Raw genomic sequence first — 19,881 nt, 5'->3', positions numbered from 1 at the left:
TAATGTGGGATTTCTTTTTGGGGGGAGATTTTAAATGATAGATTCAACTTCTGTAATAGTTATAGGCTATTTAGGCTATCTATTTCATCTTGGCTGAGTTATGATAGTCTGTGGTTTCTTAGGAATTTTAATCCCTTTCTTCTAAATTGTCAAATTATGATTGTGAAGTTGTTTACACTATTCCCTAATTACCCTTTAACAGCTGCAGAATCTGTTGTGATATTCCTTATTTCAATCCTGATATTGGTGATTTGTGATTTATTTTTTCAAAGAACCAGTTCTTTACATTCTTCTTTTGAAATATTCTTTTCCATTATGGTTTATCACAGAATATTGAATATAGTTTCCTGTCCTATACAGTAGGACCTTGTTGGTTTATCCATTTTATATATAATAGTTTGCATCTGCTAACCCCAAATTCCCACTCCATCCCTTTGCCATCACCCCCTTCCTCTTTACATCCACAACTCTGTTCTCTATGTCTGTGAGTACGTTTCTGTTTCATAAAAGCTCATTTAGGGCTTCGCTGGTGGCGCAGTGGTTGAGAGTCCACCTGCCGATGCAGGGGACATGGGTTCGTGCCCTGGTCCAGGAAGATCCCACATGCTGTGGAGTGGCTAGGCCCGTGAGCCATGGCCACTGAGCCTGTGCGTCTGGAGCCTGTGCTCCGCAATGGGAGAGGCCACAACAGTGAGAGGCCCGTGTACCACACACACACAAAAAAGTTCATTTATGTCACATTTTAGATTCCACATATAAGTGATATCATATGGTATTTGTTTTTCTCTTTTTGGCTTACTTCACTTAGTACGATAATCACTACTTCCATCCATCCTGTTGCAAATGGTATTATTTCACTCTTTTTTATGGCTGAGTAGTAATCCATTGTACACAGGTACCACATCTTCTTTATCCATTCATCTGTCAATGGACATTTAGGTTGTTTCCCTGTGAATACTACTGTGAATAGTGCTGCTATGAACATAGGGGTGCATGTAACTTTTTGAATTATAGTTTTGTCTGGATATATGTCCAGGAGTGGGATTGCTGGATCATATGGCAACTCTATTTTTAGTTATTTGAGGAACCTCCATACTGTTTTCCATAGTAGCTGTACAAACTTAACAGTCCCACCAACAGTGTAGGATAGTTCCCTTTTGTCCACACCCTTTCCAACATTTATAGTTTGTAGTCTTTTTGTGATGGCCATTCTGACCAGTGTAAGGTGATACCTCATTGCAGTTTTGAATGCATGTCTCTAATAATTACACTGTTGGGCAAATTTTCATGTGCCTGTGGCCATTTGTATGCAAAGAACCAGCTTTTTATTTCACTTATTTTCTCTATTGTTTTCTTTTTTCCAATCTATTTCTGCTTTTTATTTTTTCTTCTTATTGTTTGTTTTGGGCTTATTTTGCTCTCTTTTTTTAACAACTGATTATCAATTTATTAAAAATGTTGATTTAAGCATCAGCAATTGTGACTTCAACCTTGACTCCTGGCTCAATACTGATGGAAATGATCTGCTTAATCTCAGAAGGACTGTGCAGGTCAATGAGTCACTTGTGGATCCTCATTTGGAACCTTCATGACAAGGAGTTTTCCTAGTAGTTATTTTCAGAGTCTTGGTAGGCGTATGAAACAGTCCTTTCACTCTGAGATTCTTTTCCTTCTCGCCTCTGATTAGGTCATCACATACCTTCTCCAAAGACTTCGTGTTGCAGCTGGTGAGGGTGATTCTAATCCAGTGAATCGCTACCTCTGGCTCCAGGGAAGTCTTTCCGCTAGGCTATGACTGTGGTCCAGCTTCCTGACTGACTGGTTCCTGGGTGAGAGCAAACAGTGGTGAGTCAGGTGCAGAAGCAGGAGTCCCCGGGCTCCACTGCAGTGGTGACCGCATCTTCCTCAAAGCGCTGCTTTTTTTTTTTAATACACAAAATAATTTTGAGAAAGAAGCTATAGTAATTAAGACTGTGGGATTGGTGGAGTGGTAGATACATAGATCAATGGAAAATAGTGGACAACACAGAAATAAATCTACATAAATATGCCTAATTTTTAACAAAGTAGCAAAAGGAATCCAATGTATTCATTTTCAATAAATGGTGCTGAAGGAATTGAAAATCTGTTGGCAAAAAAATAAACCTCCATTTATATATTTTTCCTAGAAAAGAGCAGGAGAAAATCTTTGGGACTTGGGACTAGGCCAAAAGTCAAGTCCTTGGGCTTGACACCAAAAGCACAAACCATAAAAGGAAATCCATAAAGCAAAAATTGATACATTAGATCTTATAAAAAATTTAAAATTTTGTTCTGTAAAACTCCCTGTGCAGCAGATGAAAAGAGAGAAAAATATTTACAAACTACATATCTGACAAAGAGCTAGTATCTAGAATATATAAAGACTTCTCAAAAATCAACAATAAAAAAGCAAACAATCAAATTAGAAAATGGGCAAAAAACATTAACACTTTACTGAAGGAGATTCTGTTGCAAGTAAGTATATGAAACAATATTCAGCATCATATGGCATTAGAGAAATGCAAATTAAAACCACAGTGAGGTATCACTATATACCTATCAGAATGACTAAAATAAAAAACAGTGATACTAAATATTAGTGAGGATGCAGAGAAACTGAATCACTCATACATTGTTGGTGAGGCTGTTAAATGGTGCAGTCAATCTAGAAAATAATTTGGAATTTCCTCTTAAAACTGAAAAACAGGGGAGTTCCCTGGTCACCTAGTGGTTAGAACCCCAGGCTTTCACTGCTGTGGCCTGGGTTCAATCACTGGTCAGGGAACTGAGATTCCTGCAAGCCATGTGGTGCAGCCAAAAAAATAAATAAATAAATAAATACTGAAAAATGGGATTACCTTATGATTAGCAATTGTGTCTTAGGCATATATCATCCCAAAGAAGCAAAAATGTATTTTCAAACAGAAACTTGCACACAAATATTTGTAGCAGTTTTATTTGTATTTATTGTCCAAACCAGAAACTACTCAGATGTCCTTCAAAGGGTGAATGGTTAAAAAACTTTGACACATTCATACCATGGAATACGACTCAGCAATAAAAAGGAATTAATTACTGATATACACAAAAACTTGGATGAATACTAAGGAAAATTATGCTGAATGAAGAAAGCCAATATCATATATATATGGCATAAATATAGAAATGGAGAAGAGAGTAGTGGTAGCCAAGGGTTAGAGATGGGAATTAGGGTATGTGTGGGTGGGGCTATAAAGAATTATGAGGGAGTGTTGAAGTGATGGTGTAAGTTGAGTATCTTGAGGTTACACATGTGATCAAATTACTTAAGAGCTATACACAAACACGTTCTAAGGAGTGCATATATAACTGGTGAAATCTGAATACATTCTGTGGTTTGTGCCACTGTCAATTTTCTGGTTTTGATATTGTACTATAACTCTGTTATTTTTGGAGGAAGCTGGGTAAAGCCCACATGGAATCTCTGTGTAAATTTCTTTGAAACTTCTAGTGAATTTATAGGTATTTCAAAAAAAAAAGTGTTTTGTTTCTTTTCTTATTTAAAAAAAAGGCATCAAGTCTTCCCTGGTGGCGCAGTGGTTGAGTGTCCGCCTGCCAATGCAGGGGACACGGGTTCGAGCACTGGTCCGGGAAGATCCCACAGGCCACGGAGCAACTAAGCCCGTGCACCACAACTACTAAGCCTGAGCTCTAGAGCCCACGTGCCACAACTACTGAAGCCCGCGTGCCTAGAGCCCGTGCTCCACAGCAAGAGAAGCCACTGCAATGAGAAGCCCGTGCACTGCAACGAAGACCCAAAGCAGCCAAAAATAAATAAATAAACTTATTAAAAAAAAATAATGATGATATATTTTATATTTGAATCACCTTTTTTTCTAGTGGAGACCCTCTGTCAAAACCATAATCCAGGCCACCACTTTTCCAAGCTGCCTGTGACTCACTCCAATACATTCTCCATATATGTTTTCAACAGGGAAATCTTTCAAAAACCACCATCCTAGGTCACTAAAGCACACAAGTTTCTACTAAAGATGTAATTTCCCATAAAAGCCAAACTGTAAAGGGAACATTTGTTCCCATTAGACTTGGCTTAATGAGCACTCTTGGAACTACCTAAAGCCTTTATCCTCCACCCAGAAGTGATGCTACGAGAAGTGAAATTACATATAAATCAGTAGTGCCTTAAGCAATTTACAAAAGAGTCCCCAAATGTAAGTTACATAAGTATAAATAATAATATTAATATCTCCCTCATCTTGTCTTTATCTCTAGGACTGGGAGGATCAAAGCCACCTGATGAGTGCAGCTTCAAAGATCTCTCCCATTCCAGGTCTGGGAATGGGCACACTGCAACAGGCCTCTCCATCCTCAGTTTCCACACTTCATAACAAGTAAAGGCTCCAAATCACCTAAAGTGGTTGTTAGAGCCTTTCTGCATATGATACCTTTTTTTATAAAATTAATGGCACTCATTCCAATAATGGCTTCAGCAGAGAAAACCCCCTTTTCAGTGCAATGTATCCCATTGTTGTTTGATTTTCCTCCATCACTAGAAGTGCCCTAATTGTACACCTTAATGAATAAAATTGATTTCCAACAAATTTTGCTTTGAGTAGCTTTTATGTATTAAGACAGTCCTAGAAATAATTGGAGACTCTGGGAGAGGTGACAAGGATTGGGAAGCAGGGAGCTAGTGGTAAAGCAGAGTTGGTAATCCTATCTCAAAATTTGGTTGGATTCCTTATGCAGTGAGAGGGATAGGGGAGAATCTGAGGCCTGAGGGTAGGGTTACCCATCTGATAGGCTATATTGGCTCTGGAATTGTTGACCAGGTCAGAGGCTAAATGACTACAAAAGTGTGATTCAAGGTTAGAACAGCAGGGAGGTGGACCCCACCACCCCAGGGAGTATCCAGCTGAGCAGCATGTGGCACTGGGCCAGTGCCAGTCAGCATCACTGAAGTGGGTCCAGATGCCATGGATAGGACTCCTGGACCAAGAGGAGGTCAGGTAGAGCTATACAGGCCCCTGCTCTGAGTTGGGCGGAGGGGAGAAAGTGAGAAGCAAGCCCCCAAATGTGCTGCAGCCCACAGTGGAGATGGTAGGATGAAAGAGGACTTTGACTCTGCACCTATCCACCACTCAAACCTCTATCAGGATGGCATATCATTCTCAAAAACTTTATCTCAGGGAGTGCTTTAATACCTTGTCCCTGTCCAGACTAATGAGGAGGACTCACTGATGAACACTTCTGGGAAGAAGGAGGAATAAGGGATGCACAAAGGTGGTTTAGGGACTTCTGGCTTCCATAGATTATCCTGGAACCTCGAATGGGGCATTTAGAAGGCTCAGTTTGGAGCAAAAAGACAGCAGCAAGGGAGGTAAGGCATGGAATGATATCAACGCTATTAAAAGCACTGCATCCCATCATTTTAAATCAGCAGTTCTCAACCCTGGCTGCACATTGGAATCACCTAAAGGAGCATTTAAAATTCCTAGTGCCTGAGCCTCGCTCCACACACTTACTTCAGAATGAGGGATGGGGCCTAGCCATTGGTAACTTTTAAAGCTCCCCTGGGATTCTGCTGTGGAGCCATTGTTCTGTCTAGACTTCACTACTTTTAAGTGTGATCCCCAAAACCACAGCACTGGTACCCTCTGGGAACCTGATAGAAATGCCAGGCCCCACCCCAGGCCTGCTGATGAGAATCTGCATTTGGACGAGATCCTCTAGGCACACTGCAGCTTGAGAAGCACTGTTCTCAGTGAACATTGAGAGCATTGGGTCTCACCCCTGGGTGCCCATTAGAATTACCTGGGAGGTACATTTATCCTGTCAGGGAAGAAAAAATTTTCCTCTACCCTTCTAGGTTCTTCTGGCTGGTCTAAGAATTAAGCTGACATGGGACAGATTAACATGAGAAAATCAAACAAAAGTTTAACAACATTTTACATGGGAGAGACCCAGGAGAACTGAGTAACTCACCAAAATGGCCAAAACCCTCACCTTAAACACCAACCCAGCCCTACTAAACACTGACTTAGCAACTAAGTACAGTTAAGTAGGAGGATGGAAAGGGGAAGATGGTCAAGCACCTGCAGCCATGCTGGGGTGAATTGATCACCTGAGGGCCAAGTTACCTGGGCAACCAACTCCTCACCCTCAGAGGCACAGAGCTGAGGGCAGCAGAAGCCTGCAGAAGTGAAGCTGCTGAGGTTGAAGGCCTACGCTTCCATCCCCACTAGTGGCTCACAGTTGAGCCTGGAAGCTGGACCTTTCAAACAAACCCCCAGGAGATGTCAATTCTCCTCACATAATGTAGAAAGGTCTAAGCAGCCTCACACCCCTGAGAGGCTATTAATGAAGGGACAGATTTCTTAACATCCAGCACAAATCTGCTGCTCTAAGCAATGGGAACTGTGAATGGGGCGGGCAGGGATAAGGAAGAACAATGTTGAACTTTACCTGAGCTCCTAGAAAACTACAATGGTTAAGAAATCCCCTCACACTTTTGTTTTCCTGGAAACCATGCAAGATGGCAGTTCTCTTGCTCTCTCTACACCCCTCCTTGACCAGCCCCTGCTTGACCTACACCTTACTCACCTGACTGACCTTCCCTCTTAGCCATAGAGCCTAATCAGTAACTGTATATATGCTTGTTCCCCACAACCCAGCCCCCCACCCCCTAACCCCCATACTCTCTCATCCCACCCTACGTAGTGATTGTTCTAATCTTTAGATCAGAATGGCTCTACCCTGCAAGTTTATCAAAGAGGCTCTGAGGAACGTGCCCTTCTGCTGTTTTTCCTGGTAACCAAAGAGCCAACCTGAAATCAATTCCCCCTATAACTGGTAATACACCCACTCCCATAGCAAGGGCTGTGGCCATGTCCTGCCTGCCATCTGCCATATACAGTAGGCTGTTGCTCGGGATCTTGCTTTGGACATGTAAGATCCCCTATCTAATAAACCATTGATGTCTCTGTTGCTGACTGTGGGCTCTTTCTTAGGTCTTGAGGCTGGGCAACTATAGAGCTTGCTGGCCTGTGGGGTGCAGCAGTAGATGAAAAATGTTACCTGCCATATCCGCAAACAAAGGATACTGTGTTCATCAAGACATCAGCCACTACAGCCACTACTGACAGTGAGCTCTAAGGAAATTCAGGATGGAGACAAAGAGGTTGCCTGCTGCCAATCCCTCAGCCACTGCAGCCACCTTCAACTGTGCACCCTGAGGGTATTCAGGATGGAGAGAACAGGATATTGGCCCTAGATAGCTAAGGTGCATATTAAAGGAATGATTTCAATGAGCCCAGACTCGTATCTTCCCAGCATAGAAAAACACTAAATTCATTAACTTGAGATGTCTGGTTTTCTTTACTTAACAGTAATCTTTTGATATCCTGACTACCTGGTTTTTGTTGCAAAACTCCTATATATCCTGGCTCTTCCCTTACGTCTTCAGCCCAGTCCCTCAGAGTGATCTGAGAGACTGTTTTCCAAGCTTTAGTTCTCAGAAAATCCTCCTTATACAACATAATTCTCAACTTTTAGGTTGTGTATTTTTTTTCAGTCAACAATTTTGGCAACCACAAAGGGACCCAGAGCAGATCTCCCTCCTTTGCCTGAACTCTACGAGGATCTGGAGCCTGGTACAAGCAGAAGTCTCTTGGTCCTGTCTACCTCCTCGGAGAGTCCAGGCATATTTGGGTGAGTCTATCCTGGTTCATGGATCTCCCATTATTGGTTGATAATCCTAAATTTTATTCAGTCGTGTTAAACTCCTCTCTGGAGGAGTAGGTTGTCCTTGAAATTTAGTTTCAAGAAGAAGTACCTGGGCTATCCTCTGTGAAAGACACTGAGAAAGATTTTGCTCAGTTTAAACATGGTGGTTTTATCCTCAGGTGAAAGACTGGGAAGACTTTGGTCATTTAAAAGAACACTGAATAGGTTGGACTGGGTAATTAGGGGGAAGACTGACCCGTCATTTTTCCTTGAATTGGCTACCTTAATAGAGTTTGCTGAAATAAAACTGAAATCGTATGAGAGCTTTCAGCTCTGAAGAAGGGGACATCTCCTCTCAGCCAGCAATTGCTTCCTCAGGTAATTGAGAAACTCGCAAAAGTGGTGGAAGCAAGTCCTCATACCATGCTGCAGTCCCTATAGGGAAACCCATTCATTTTAATTAAAGCTTGCTCTGCCAGGGACATGAATAAGAACTGGCCATTCCATGATCTGGGCACCCATAGTGGTCTTATAATAACAGAGGAAGAACCCAAGACACATAGAGGAGCTGAAATGACTCTGGGGTAAAATGTAGAGCAGTTAAGCTCACAAGCAGCACATTGGCGCATCACATTATTCTCACAAGTGATTTTGATTTTATTTCAACAAACCAACCTCAGAATGGGGAGCAAGGCTTTCAAAACAAAAGTAAAAGGGACAACATATTGCCAGCCTCCAATACCCTGGAAAGGTTTATGTACATACAAAACTTACACTTCCAAGTACTTGCTTAATTGGGAACTAAAGAAAATTTTGCCCTGAAAATGACTAAAATGGGGCTATTTTATAGTGTACACAGCTAAGTTAGAAAAAACTGTCTTGATAAAACATCTTTTCAGAATTCTGACCTTAGAGAAACAAAGCCCTTCTAGGGGGAACTTGCATTTCTCTTCCTGTGTCTTTGACATGTAAATGTTCTACCTGATCTTCGGAGTTGTGTGTGTGTGTGCATGAGCCTGTGTGTATTTTGAGAATTTGGTCTCTGCCATGAAAATGGTACACATATGGTATACATTTGGCAGCCAACTGAATAGACTGGGATTCTGAGTAGTCTTTTGTGTGACTGTACCAACTCTCAGGGGCTTTTTGCCATCTTAACCTTCATTGTGTCAGCCTGTACAATAAAGACCTTTACTTTCTTAAAGTATTTTTTGGAGTAAACTTTCCAGATCTTGTTTAGGCAGCATCCTTAACACTCTCTTGTGGGGAACCCTCTTGTGTCTCATTGGTTTGAATCACTATTAAGATATATCTCATTAATAGCCAAATGATGGATCCTTCAAACTGAAAAAACTTTAAATTGGTAAATTTCTATAGACCTCTCATTATAAACAGCTATTTTATTGGTACCTGTGGGAAAATTAATCAAATTATATTAAATTTATATATATATATAAAATGGTTAACTTAAGAACTCCCTTAGTTTAAAACAAGCAAGAAAAACCAGTTTGGGAAGACTTATTTGTGTTCTCCTCTTCTCCTCAGCAGATCTTACAGATGTTAATAAAAACATTAGAATAATTAATGTTAATTAGGTTGATTAAATGGAAAATAAGGAAAAATAACTGAAGGGAAAGTATAGACACTTTTTCCCAACAAGGTAGAAATTTTAAAGGGACTTATTTCAAATGGATAAAGAAATCTTTAGATGGTTATTTTAAAATGGGATAAATAAAACAGATGTTAATGGGATTAAATCAAAGGTTTGATACAATATTACCTAAGGTTGGATGGGCCAGAGGGACCCCCCTATTGACCCCCAACAATAAAGGGCTCCAAACAAGTCTTCTTTATTTACCCCAGTTATATATATATTTAAAAGGCTGGGAAAAAATTACAGAGATACCTGATCAACAATTACTTGGGGCGATATTTAGGCCAATTAATCAAGTTAAAGGATTGACAAAAGGGCCAGAGTACCTTGGCTCAACCCCTCCAGAAACTTTTATACAAAAATAGATGAAAAGGTCAGGATAAAAAGAAAGGCTTCTAGGACTCCTTGTAAGACCAACACTTGTTGATTGGATCTGAATGGAAACTAACGTTAAAAGTATAAAAGTTGATAAAATTGAGATGAAAATTTATAAAAATTTGTATATTTAAATGGGCTTTATATAAGATAGGTGATGCTCCAAGGACAATGGTGCATCAAGGACAAAGGACGTCCCTGCCTGAAAAAGTTTCAGCGTTACACCCCCTACTGGACCCTTAATCACCCTCCCCACCATGTTGTCAAGGTTAGGAAATTCCTGAGCCCACCTGGGCAACGCCTACAAAAACTGATCAATAGCACATGTTCAGGCTCAACTCTTCCAGACTACAAGGAAGTTGGCCTGCTGTTCTGGCAGTGACCCTTCCCTCTAATAAGTTCTATCTCCTTTACATTCTGCCTTATGTCTGGAAATTATTTTCCAACCTGCGTTCAGACCACGACAAAATTGTTACATCACTTTTGCTTAATTATATTGTGGGATAGACATGTTTCACTGCAGAATGCTTCCCCTGCTTGGTATTATAAAAGAGGGCATATGAATCTTCCCCTAGGGAAATATTAATTAAACATACTAAAGAAAACCAATAGGGTTACCTGAGCCCATATAAGATAAAGTAAAGCCGAGAGCTAATATTCGGGGGCTAATAATAATAGAGATTTTGGGCTTCCCTGGTGGCGCAGTGGTTGAGAGTCCACCTGACGATGCAGGGGACACGGGTTCGTGCCCCAGTCCGGGAAGATCCCACATGGCGTGGAGCACCTGGGCCCGTGAGCCATGGCTGCTGAGCCTGCGCATCTGGAGCCTGTGCTCTGCAATGGGAGGGGCCACAACAGTGAGAGGCCCGCGTACAGCAAAAAAAAAAAAAATAGAGATTTTGCTCTGGGTCTAACTTGTATACTCAGAAAGAGAGCCTTTGTTGAATGCCTTATACAAGTTTTTGAAGGCATGATAAATTAAACCCACCCTAAAGTGCTAAAACACAGAGCTCTGAAATTTCAGTTTAGTTGGAAATCTTCTCACTGATATAGAAAAACAAATTAAAGAAAATACATTTGGGGCTTCCCTGGTGTGCAGGGGTTGAGAATCTGCCTGCTAATGCAGGGGACACGGGTTCGAGCCCTGGTCCGGGAAGATCCCACATGCCATGGAGCAACTAGGCCCGTGAGCCACAACTACTGAGCCTGCGCGTCTGGAGCCTGTGCTCCGCAACAAGAGAGGCCGCGATAGTGAGAGGCCAGAGCAACGCGATGAAGAGTGGCCCCCACTTGCCACAACTAGAGAAAGCCCTCGCACAGAAACGAAGACCCAACACAGTCAAAAATAAATAAATAAACAAATGTGGGGTTTAAAGAAAATACATTTGGGCAAATCAATCTTTTAATATCATTTATGTGACAGACCAGCTCTCTGGGGAATTAAAAGCAACTGTCTTTGTCTTGCAAATCTCTACAAATCAGAAATGTAAATACAGCCCACAGTGACCTGAGACTGAACCGAATTAGCTCAATCAGGTAGAACCTGAAACCAATGGGAAAAAAGGGAGAAGGTGGCATTTTAAACTGAAACCAGTAGAAAGGCTCCCTCAACCAAAATCTAATTCATATTCTCCTTAAGGGTTTATCAAGGACAAATACAAATCATAAAAGTCTTTTCCACAAACAGTAAAGTCTTAGTCATCTGAGCAAGCAAATTTAATTTATTCCAACTGTTATTTATAAAATAGTAAGTTTAAATTGTAATACCTGATTCATAACTAAGTTTTTATTTTTAAAATTTATTTATTTATTTTTTAGCCATGTCACATAGCTTGCGGGATCTTAGTTCCCCAACCAGGGACTGAACCCCGGCCCCAGGCAGTGAAAGAGCAGAGTCCTAAACATTGGACCACCTGGGAATTCCCCATAAAAAAGTTTTTAAAGTGAAGCTATGAGATCTCTAGTTTTGTCTGTTTATATGGCTGTGTGTACATTATATGTGATGTCTGTACCTCTGGAAAATATTATCAAAATTAAATGTATAAAAGAGCTCTATTTAATTGACTTAAAAGTAAGCACTTACAAACTAAACATTTCTAAATATGAAAGAACCCGGCCAGAATAAATTTCAGGTTCACCTGATCTAGGAAATACAATATTAAATCAACATCTGGTATGCTAGCTTAAGCTAGTTTAAGCTTACTGGTTTAATCAATATAGACGTGTTTTACTTTTATTGTACCTAGGTATCCTGAATGTCAATACGTTCATGATATTTCTGTTACAGAGTTTGTCAATAACAACAACAAAATTAGCTTGGTTTGGTAATATTTTCATAGGTTATAAAATAAATGTAAATGAGATAAGAATTTTCAGGTGAGCTCTTTAGGAATACTTACGCTTTGGGTACGTCTGTCTAATCTAGTTTCTCCAGATTTTGGTAAAGAGTTTTGTTAATTGATGGGAATTCACTGAATATCTAGGTCACTTCAAATAAGATAAGATACTGGAAACTTAATTGCTAAACAGGTCTAAATTTACCTACTTTTGTCTCCTTACAAGAGGGAAACTAAAGGTATTTGGGTTTATTAGACACGTATATTGTACCTCATTGAGGAAAGAAATTATATGTTTCAGAGGTTATGGGATACTCCAATCAGAAAATGCTAGTATGACAAACAGTTTACAATTACTTGCTGCTTGTTGGTTTTTGCTAGAGATTAAGATTTTTAAGGGTTAATATTTGTAGTATGTAATTAAATCTACTAAAGATAATAAGGGGAACATTTCCATATACAAAGAAGTAGGATGTGTGTTTTCAGCAAAAGAAGGTATGGAAATATATTTTGTTAAGGGGAAAGAATAATTCTGTCCTAAAGCTGGTTATTTCTGGATAAAAAAAATAAGGGACAAACTAATATGGACACAAAAAGTTGTGGAAGGTTTGCAGAAAGGGAGCCCTGTAAAAGAAGTTTTGTACATAGTCAGGCTGGAATTAGACTAAATGTAATTAGGTAAATGGGCTTTGTTATTAAAAGTAGGCTGGTACGAGACTGGACTTGGTTCCTATCTCTCTATTAAGAGAACAAAGTTTTCTTGGAATACTGTTTTTGATAACAGATTGTGTGAGTTCTTTTGCCTTTCAGTGATCTGTACTTGGTTTTCTGTTTCTTAAATCTTTTGTCACTTTGGTTAAGTGAATAAGTATTGTTCTACAGTGATCTATGATCCTATCTGATCAAGTGTTTTGAGGCCTTTTTGATATTTTTGACAAACTTCTCAAATATCAAATTCTAACAAGTTATTTTGACCTCTAGCTAACTCTGAGATGCTTCAAAGGAACCCTGAGACATCTCAGAGAGGAATATTAAATTAATATTATTTGGTTTATTTTGTATGTTAAATTACCTAAGAAGCATTGTCAAATGATTGGAGATGAACTTTTGGTTATATTGTATGGATAAATGTCATTAATACAGATATTCTAAAATTTACATGGAATTCTTAAAAATCTGATATGCTCTGGGATAATGTTATCAGTCACAATTCTAGTTATTATCTTAAAATGTATGTCCAAGAAATATCCAAGTTTCTTGTCAATTTCACTGTGACCAGATCTTTCACCATGTAGTCTTTTGCTGTTTATACACAGTCACTGTTTTACTCTGATACTCATAAAATGAAGATATCAAAGAAAATTCATAAAAAGAACTTTTTTTTACAAATATAAGTTCTGATAACTTTTAGATCATACCACTAAACTGGGTAAAAAATTTACAAAACTCTAATGGAAAACCCGATTTCATCCAGATCATCAGGAATTAATTACATGGTACTGAATGAACTGATAAATATGATTTATAATTTTATGACTTTTTCTGAAATATACTGACTTTTTAAAATAAGATTATTTATTTGTTTATTTATTCATTTTTGGCCACGTTGGGTCTTCATTGCTGCAGTTGGGCTTTCTTTAGTTGCAACGAGTGGGGGCTGCTCTTCGTTGTGGTGCACTGGCTTCTCATTGTGGTGGCTTCTCTTGTTGCGAATCATGGGCTCTAGGTATGCAGGCTTCAGTAGTTGTGGCACTCGGGCTCAGTAGTTGTGCGCATGGGCTTAGTTGCTCCACAGCATGTGGGATCTTCCCGGGCCAGGGCTCAAACCCGTGCCTCCTGCAAAGGCAGGCAGATTCTTTTTTTTTTTTTTTTTTTTGCCGTACGCGGGCCTCTCACTGTCATGGTCTCTCCCGCTGTGGTGCACAGGCTCCGGATGCGCAGGCTCAGTGGCCATGGCTCACAGGCCCAGTCGCTCCGTGGCATGTGGGATCCTCCCGGACCGGGGCACGAACCCGTGTCCCCTGCATTAGCAGGCGGACTTTCAACCACTGCGCCACCAAGGAAGCCCGCAGGCAGATTCTTAACCACTGCACCACCAGGGAAGTCCTGAAATATACTGACTTTTAATCTTTGTTTTCCAGAAAAACCTTTCCTCTTATGCTGTGACTCACACAAGTTGATAAGTATACCTTTGTAAACAAAGATAAAACATGTATCTTTTTCTCTCTACCTGATCATTCCAGAATTTGTCTTCTCCAGCTGACTCCTTGCAGACTTGATGGTTTACTGCAACCAGATTACAACTAGTTATACTAATTATTGTCTTAATTTGTTCTCTTTGTTTCCAAATTGTTTATTCATTGTGTCTCTCTCTGCTGCACTATGACTTTATTACTTATCCTGTCTAGTTTATAAGATTGTCTTTTGCATTACCCAATGTGTAACCAGGACTCCAGCAAAATTAATGACGGCTAAAAGTCTTGAGACTGTTGATTATATATAAAAAACTCCACATAAAGTAATTGTAATAGTGCAAATCTAGATATGGGAAGAAGCAACAAGGTAAAACATTTCCTGGATCATAATAGACTAGTAAGATAGAAGAGCCAAAGAATTTTAGATTATCAACAGGGCCTGATCCAAAAAAGATCAGCACATTGAGTGGCATATCAGCAGAATCCTTGCCTGATCTAGGAATGAGCCGTCTTGGCGCTGTGGGACAAAATTTGTCATAAAAAGCCTCCCAAACATTTGTTGAACTTATTACCAAGGGGAGGCACTGTGGATGAAAAATGTTACCTGCCATGTCAGCGAAGAATGGTCATCAAGCCATCAGCCACTATAGCCACTATTGACAGTGAGCTCTAAGGGAACTCAGGATGGAGACAAGGAGGTTGCCTGCTGCCAGTCCCTCAGCCACTGCAGCTACTCCTGCACCTTGAGGGGATTCAGAATGGAGAGAAGCAGGATATTAGCCCTAGATAGCGAAGATGCGTATCAAAGGAATGATTTCAATGAACCCAGACTCTTGCATCTTTCCATACATAGAAAAGCACTAAATTCATTAACTTGAGATGTCTGGTTTTCTTTAATTAACAGTAATCTTTTGATGTTCTACCTGGTGTTTGTTGCAAAACTTCTATATATCCTGGCTCTTCCTTTACCTCTTTGGTGTAGTCCTTTAGAGTGATCTGAGAAGCTGTTTTCTGGGTTTAGTCCTCAGAAAATCTGCCAAATAAAATATAATTCTCAACTTTTAGGTTATGCATTTTTTTCAGACACAGCCCAACCATCCCTTTCCCATAAGACTTAGATAAGACTCACAGATGCTACCCCCACCTTGGCCAGACACAGGCCCTCCAGATTCCCATTCTTTGCCTCATAAGTGATTGGCTGAACTTCTTGCCCCCAATCATCAGTAGGAACAAAGTGCTTGTTAATCAAACTTTGCTTAAGATCATCTCCTTCCCTCAGGTCCCTGAAATTTTGCCTACCCTCAACTTGAAGCAGCATACAGCCCCTCTTGAGAATATCCTGGCCTCAGCGTAAACTATCCTCTGATACACCGTCTGATGTTGTCACTCCCCTTTATCCCATGTCCCTACCCCTGTTCTTTCTATCCTTCTCCCTATAAAAGACAAAACCCTCTTTGCCTAACCATTGAAACCCACGGATTTTATGGTCAGAGTGTTTTCCCTCTGCCCCACTCCCTTTCCCTTTCAATAGTACCTTTTCTTCCCTTCAATAATCCTTTCAAATAAAGTCTCTTTATAGAGAGCTGACGTGAGAAATCATTTGACAGGGGAAATGGAGAAGTTAGGGGGTAGCTATTTGGACAAGTCACCCTGAGAACAGCATGAGGAAGCTGTGTCTGGGGAGGGTGAGAGGGTGAAGGATGGGAAGCAGGGTCCTAAGGACTAGCTGGGGATGATAACCTTTTGCCCAGGGTCAGCAGCAAAGAACAGGACTGAGGATCCAGAGGGTTGGGAGAGTGAGGGGGTCTGCTACCCCAGACTCAGGCCTGAATGCCATTTAAAATGCTCCCACCCCTTCTTCCCTGCTCTTCACTCCCCTAGCATGGGACACTGTTGTGCATGGGCCCAACATTGGCCAAATAATGGAGACTGTAGACTGCCTCCTACCTGCTCCCACCACTGCAAACTTTCCTCTAGTAATTAACGCCTCACTCTCCTATACCGTAGATTTCTCTCCCATAGACCAGCTCCTTCCTAGCACTCAAACATCTCCCTCATCTTAAACAGTTTCCTCTTTGACTCCCAGTCCAGAGGCTGCCCTATTTCTCCACAAATAACCAAATTTATTTAAATGAGTTGTCTTCATCACTTCATTCCCTCACCTCCGAGCCAAGCCTCCCACAGAGAAAGCTGCCAGCAGACCTCACGGTTCCACAGCATCTCCCTGTAGCCACATTTGCAGGCTTGTCTGACTTGACACAACAAAGTTCCCCAGACTTGACCCTCCTCCCTGAAGCTTCTCCAGTGAGTTCATTGGTGCCACAATTTTGTTACTCCTATCTCTCTGGTTTCTCCTGAAACTTTGCTGTTTTCCTTCCTTTGCCTGGGCCTTGCTTGTGGTCTCTCTTTTCTTTTCTCCCCTAGCTATACTCTCTCCCAGGGTTCCAAGTATCACTTACATGCTGATGACCACTGGACTTAAATTTCCAGCTCGGCACAATCCCCTGAGTTCTAAACACATCCTCCCAGCTGCCTACCCAGCATCTCACCCTCAGAAAATGGCACCTCAATTCACATGGGAGTTGGTTGTCAGGCTTGCCTTTCCCTCACTCCCCACTCCCAAATCATCAGCAAGACTCATGGCTACTTCTTCTGAAATCTGCTGCTTCTCCTCATGCCCACTGCCACCACTCTAGTCTAGTCCAGGCTGTGGGGATCTCTCCCTGGACTTCTATGAGCCTCTCAGCTCCCATTCACCTTCTCCAAACTGGTCACCCTACCCCGCTTAACCGCCATAGTGATCAGGTCCCTTTCCTGCTGAAAACTTTGATGGATTTTCACTGAGTTTCAGTGATAACCTTAAGTCCTAAACATGACCTACAAGGCCCAGCATCCTATGCTGTGTGTCCCCTTCTCCCCCTTCCCTTGCTCACTGTGCCCCAGCCATTTCCTGAACTCACAGAATTCTTTTCTACCTTAGGACTTTCCTCATGCTCTTCTTACTGTTTCTGGAGCACCTGCCTTCCCATTTTCTGCTTGGTTAATGCCAACTTATGTCTAAGTCACGTCCATATATATTCAAGAAGGCCGTCTGTTCTCCCCAGAGTACACCTGTCCTTATGATCTCTTGTCACACCTGAGCTTCTCCTTCCCAGTACTTACTATGTGTGGATTCTGGCTATTTATTTCTGTAAATAGTTGTTTAATATCTATTTCCTCCATTTAACTCTAACTTAGGGGAGTGATACTGTCTGTTTTCATCACAACTATAACTCCTAGTTCTTAGTATAGCACTAGACACAGAATAGGGGTTCAATAAATGGTTCTTGAATGTACACTAAGTATTTTACCATAATAAATAGACACACACCACAAGGACATGGAGTGCCCATCCCCCCAGCTGCTGTGAGTGTTGACTGCCAATGTCACACAGTTGCCCCATTCCTTTGGAGAACTGCCCTCAGCTGAGAAGGGCTGCCTCATGGCAACCCTCAACCCCACAGATTACAGACTTGCTCCCTTGCCTCAAGGTAAGGTGAGCAGAATAAGGAAGGGAAAACCAACACTTTGTGATGCCATTCATGCTCTATAGCTCCCCATGGGATCAGGTTGAAGCTAGACATCACTTGATGTAGGTCTTTCCTTAGCAGCTTCTCTATCCTGCTCACCTAACCAGTATTTCTTGAGAGCTCCTTCTTAATAAACCACTGAACAAGAATCTCGGTCTCAAGCTCTGCTTCTAGAAAACCCAATCTAAAACACCTATAATGTGGAGGAAAATATGTGGAGTCAGGGAAGAGAAGGAAAAATGAAATGAAGAGAAGTGAAATGAAAGGAAAGAGAGACCTTGTATGAACTAATGCATGCCCCAAGAATTGAGGTGGATAAATCAACTCTCTGTATCTTTTGTTCCTCCCCCAAATTATTGAATGAATGGAGAGAGGAGAGAAGGGGAGAAGAGGAGAGCCCTGCTTCTTCCCCCAATTCTCCCTTATATTCTCCATTCATCCCCTGTCCTTTCACCCCACGCTAACATGACACACACCCCTCCCCTACTGCTCTGCAGGAGATGCAAATGCACACTCTCCAATCCCTTTGGGTTTCTCTTTTAGTGCCCTTGGGAGGTAATAATGTGTTCAGTGAGGCAAGAAGGGATATGGTAGGCCCCAATTCTTTAATGGAATCTCAGCCCCTCCTAAAGGAAGAGAAATGGACATTAGGTTCATATGAGGCAGGAGACAGATGGGTCCCCAGGGCAAACAGTTGAGTTCGTTTCTTGTGGACGACACTCTGAGACGAGATGGGAATAACAGGACAATTGAGAGAGGAGGCAGGGCCCTGCCCAGATAGAAGATAAGAGACCACATATTCCTCATTCTTGAAGTCAGGAGACCTCTCCGACTACACATGCGCAGAAAAGCTCTTGGAGGTCAAAAGGGGAGTGATGCCAACTAATGCTCACTTACCCATAGGCCTCTTCGGTAGAATCCATCTTGGCTAAGAGATGCATGCTCACACATGGGAAAATCCTGAGATATGCCAAATATGAACTCTGAACCAGGCAAATCAAAATGATTGGTCAAAGAAAACATGGAAGAAATGCCCCATAAAAGTGATTCAAACTGCTATGAAGGAGCGACTCTCTCTCTGAGTCCACCTGTGTGTCTATCCATATGTACTCTTTTTTTCTCTTAATAAATACTTGTTTCACTACTTTCTCTCTTTGGGGGAAATTCTTTTCTGCAAAGCCATAGGGCTAGGGCCTTGTCACTGACCACTGGTCCAGTGGCTAGGATTCGTTGCTCTCACAACCCCAAACTGACCTCAATCACTGGCTGGGAACTGAAACCCTGCTTCAAGTCACTGCAGGCTGAGGCCACCCGAGATCACATAAGCCTTCTTTGCCCTGGAACCACCCAGTATGCCCTGTGTGTCCTATAACACAATCTTTTGTTAATCACTAGCTAGGACACTGGGTAAAGCAGTTTCAAATCCTGGCCCCCTGGGCTAATGGCATTTAAGAGACAGAAATATGTTGCCATGGTGACACTGTAACAGATTAAATTACAAATCCTCCTGGAGCAAATCTGCTTTCATAAGGTTAGACTCTGCATGAGGAGAGCAGAGGAAGTTCCATGCCCTCTCAGGACAAATTTGGGGCCAGTGGATCTGAGAGGTGGTAGGGAAGTGGAAGAGCCACTACTCCTATCTCAGGCCAACATTTCTTGGTGCTCTGGGCTTCCTGAGTCAATCTTGCTTCTAGAAATGGAGTGTCTAATCCAAAGCTTGTCAATGAAAGATATCTTATGTCATGCTTTTTTTTTTAAACATCTTTATTGTAGTATAATTGCTTTACGATGGTGTGCTAGTTTCTGCTTTATAACAAAGTGAATCAGTTATACATATACATATGTTCCCATATCTATTCCCTCTTGTGTCTCCCTCCCTCCCACCCTCCCTATCCCACCCCTCTAGCTGGTCACAAAGCACCCAGCTGATCTTCCTGTGCCATGCGGCTGCTTCCCACTAGCTATCTATTTTAAGTTTGGTAGTGTATATATGTCCATGCCACTCT

At 41.4% G+C, this 19,881-nt stretch overlaps 1 protein-coding gene across 1 annotated transcript; it reads right to left on the bottom strand.

The window, feature by feature from the left end:
- Positions 1–1,207: 1,207 nt before the first annotated feature.
- On the bottom strand, positions 1,208–18,798 carry LOC309973516 (small ribosomal subunit protein uS10-like; the record flags this gene model as incomplete). The annotated part of the gene is given in 4 exon segments (XM_082857804.1): positions 1,208–1,559; positions 1,563–1,586; positions 1,589–1,784; positions 18,773–18,798. Coding segments are annotated over 4 exon segments (342 nt in total). The 3' UTR covers positions 1,208–1,463.
- Between the last annotated feature and the right edge of the window lie 1,083 nt (positions 18,799–19,881).

The sequence above is a fragment of the Leucopleurus acutus genome (assembly GCF_964270905.1).
Source record: "Leucopleurus acutus genome assembly, chromosome: 16".
NCBI lineage: Eukaryota > Metazoa > Chordata > Mammalia > Artiodactyla > Delphinidae > Leucopleurus > Leucopleurus acutus.
The sequence above is the reverse complement of the archived record's forward strand: the minus strand, read 5'-3'. Positions and strand labels throughout refer to the sequence as shown.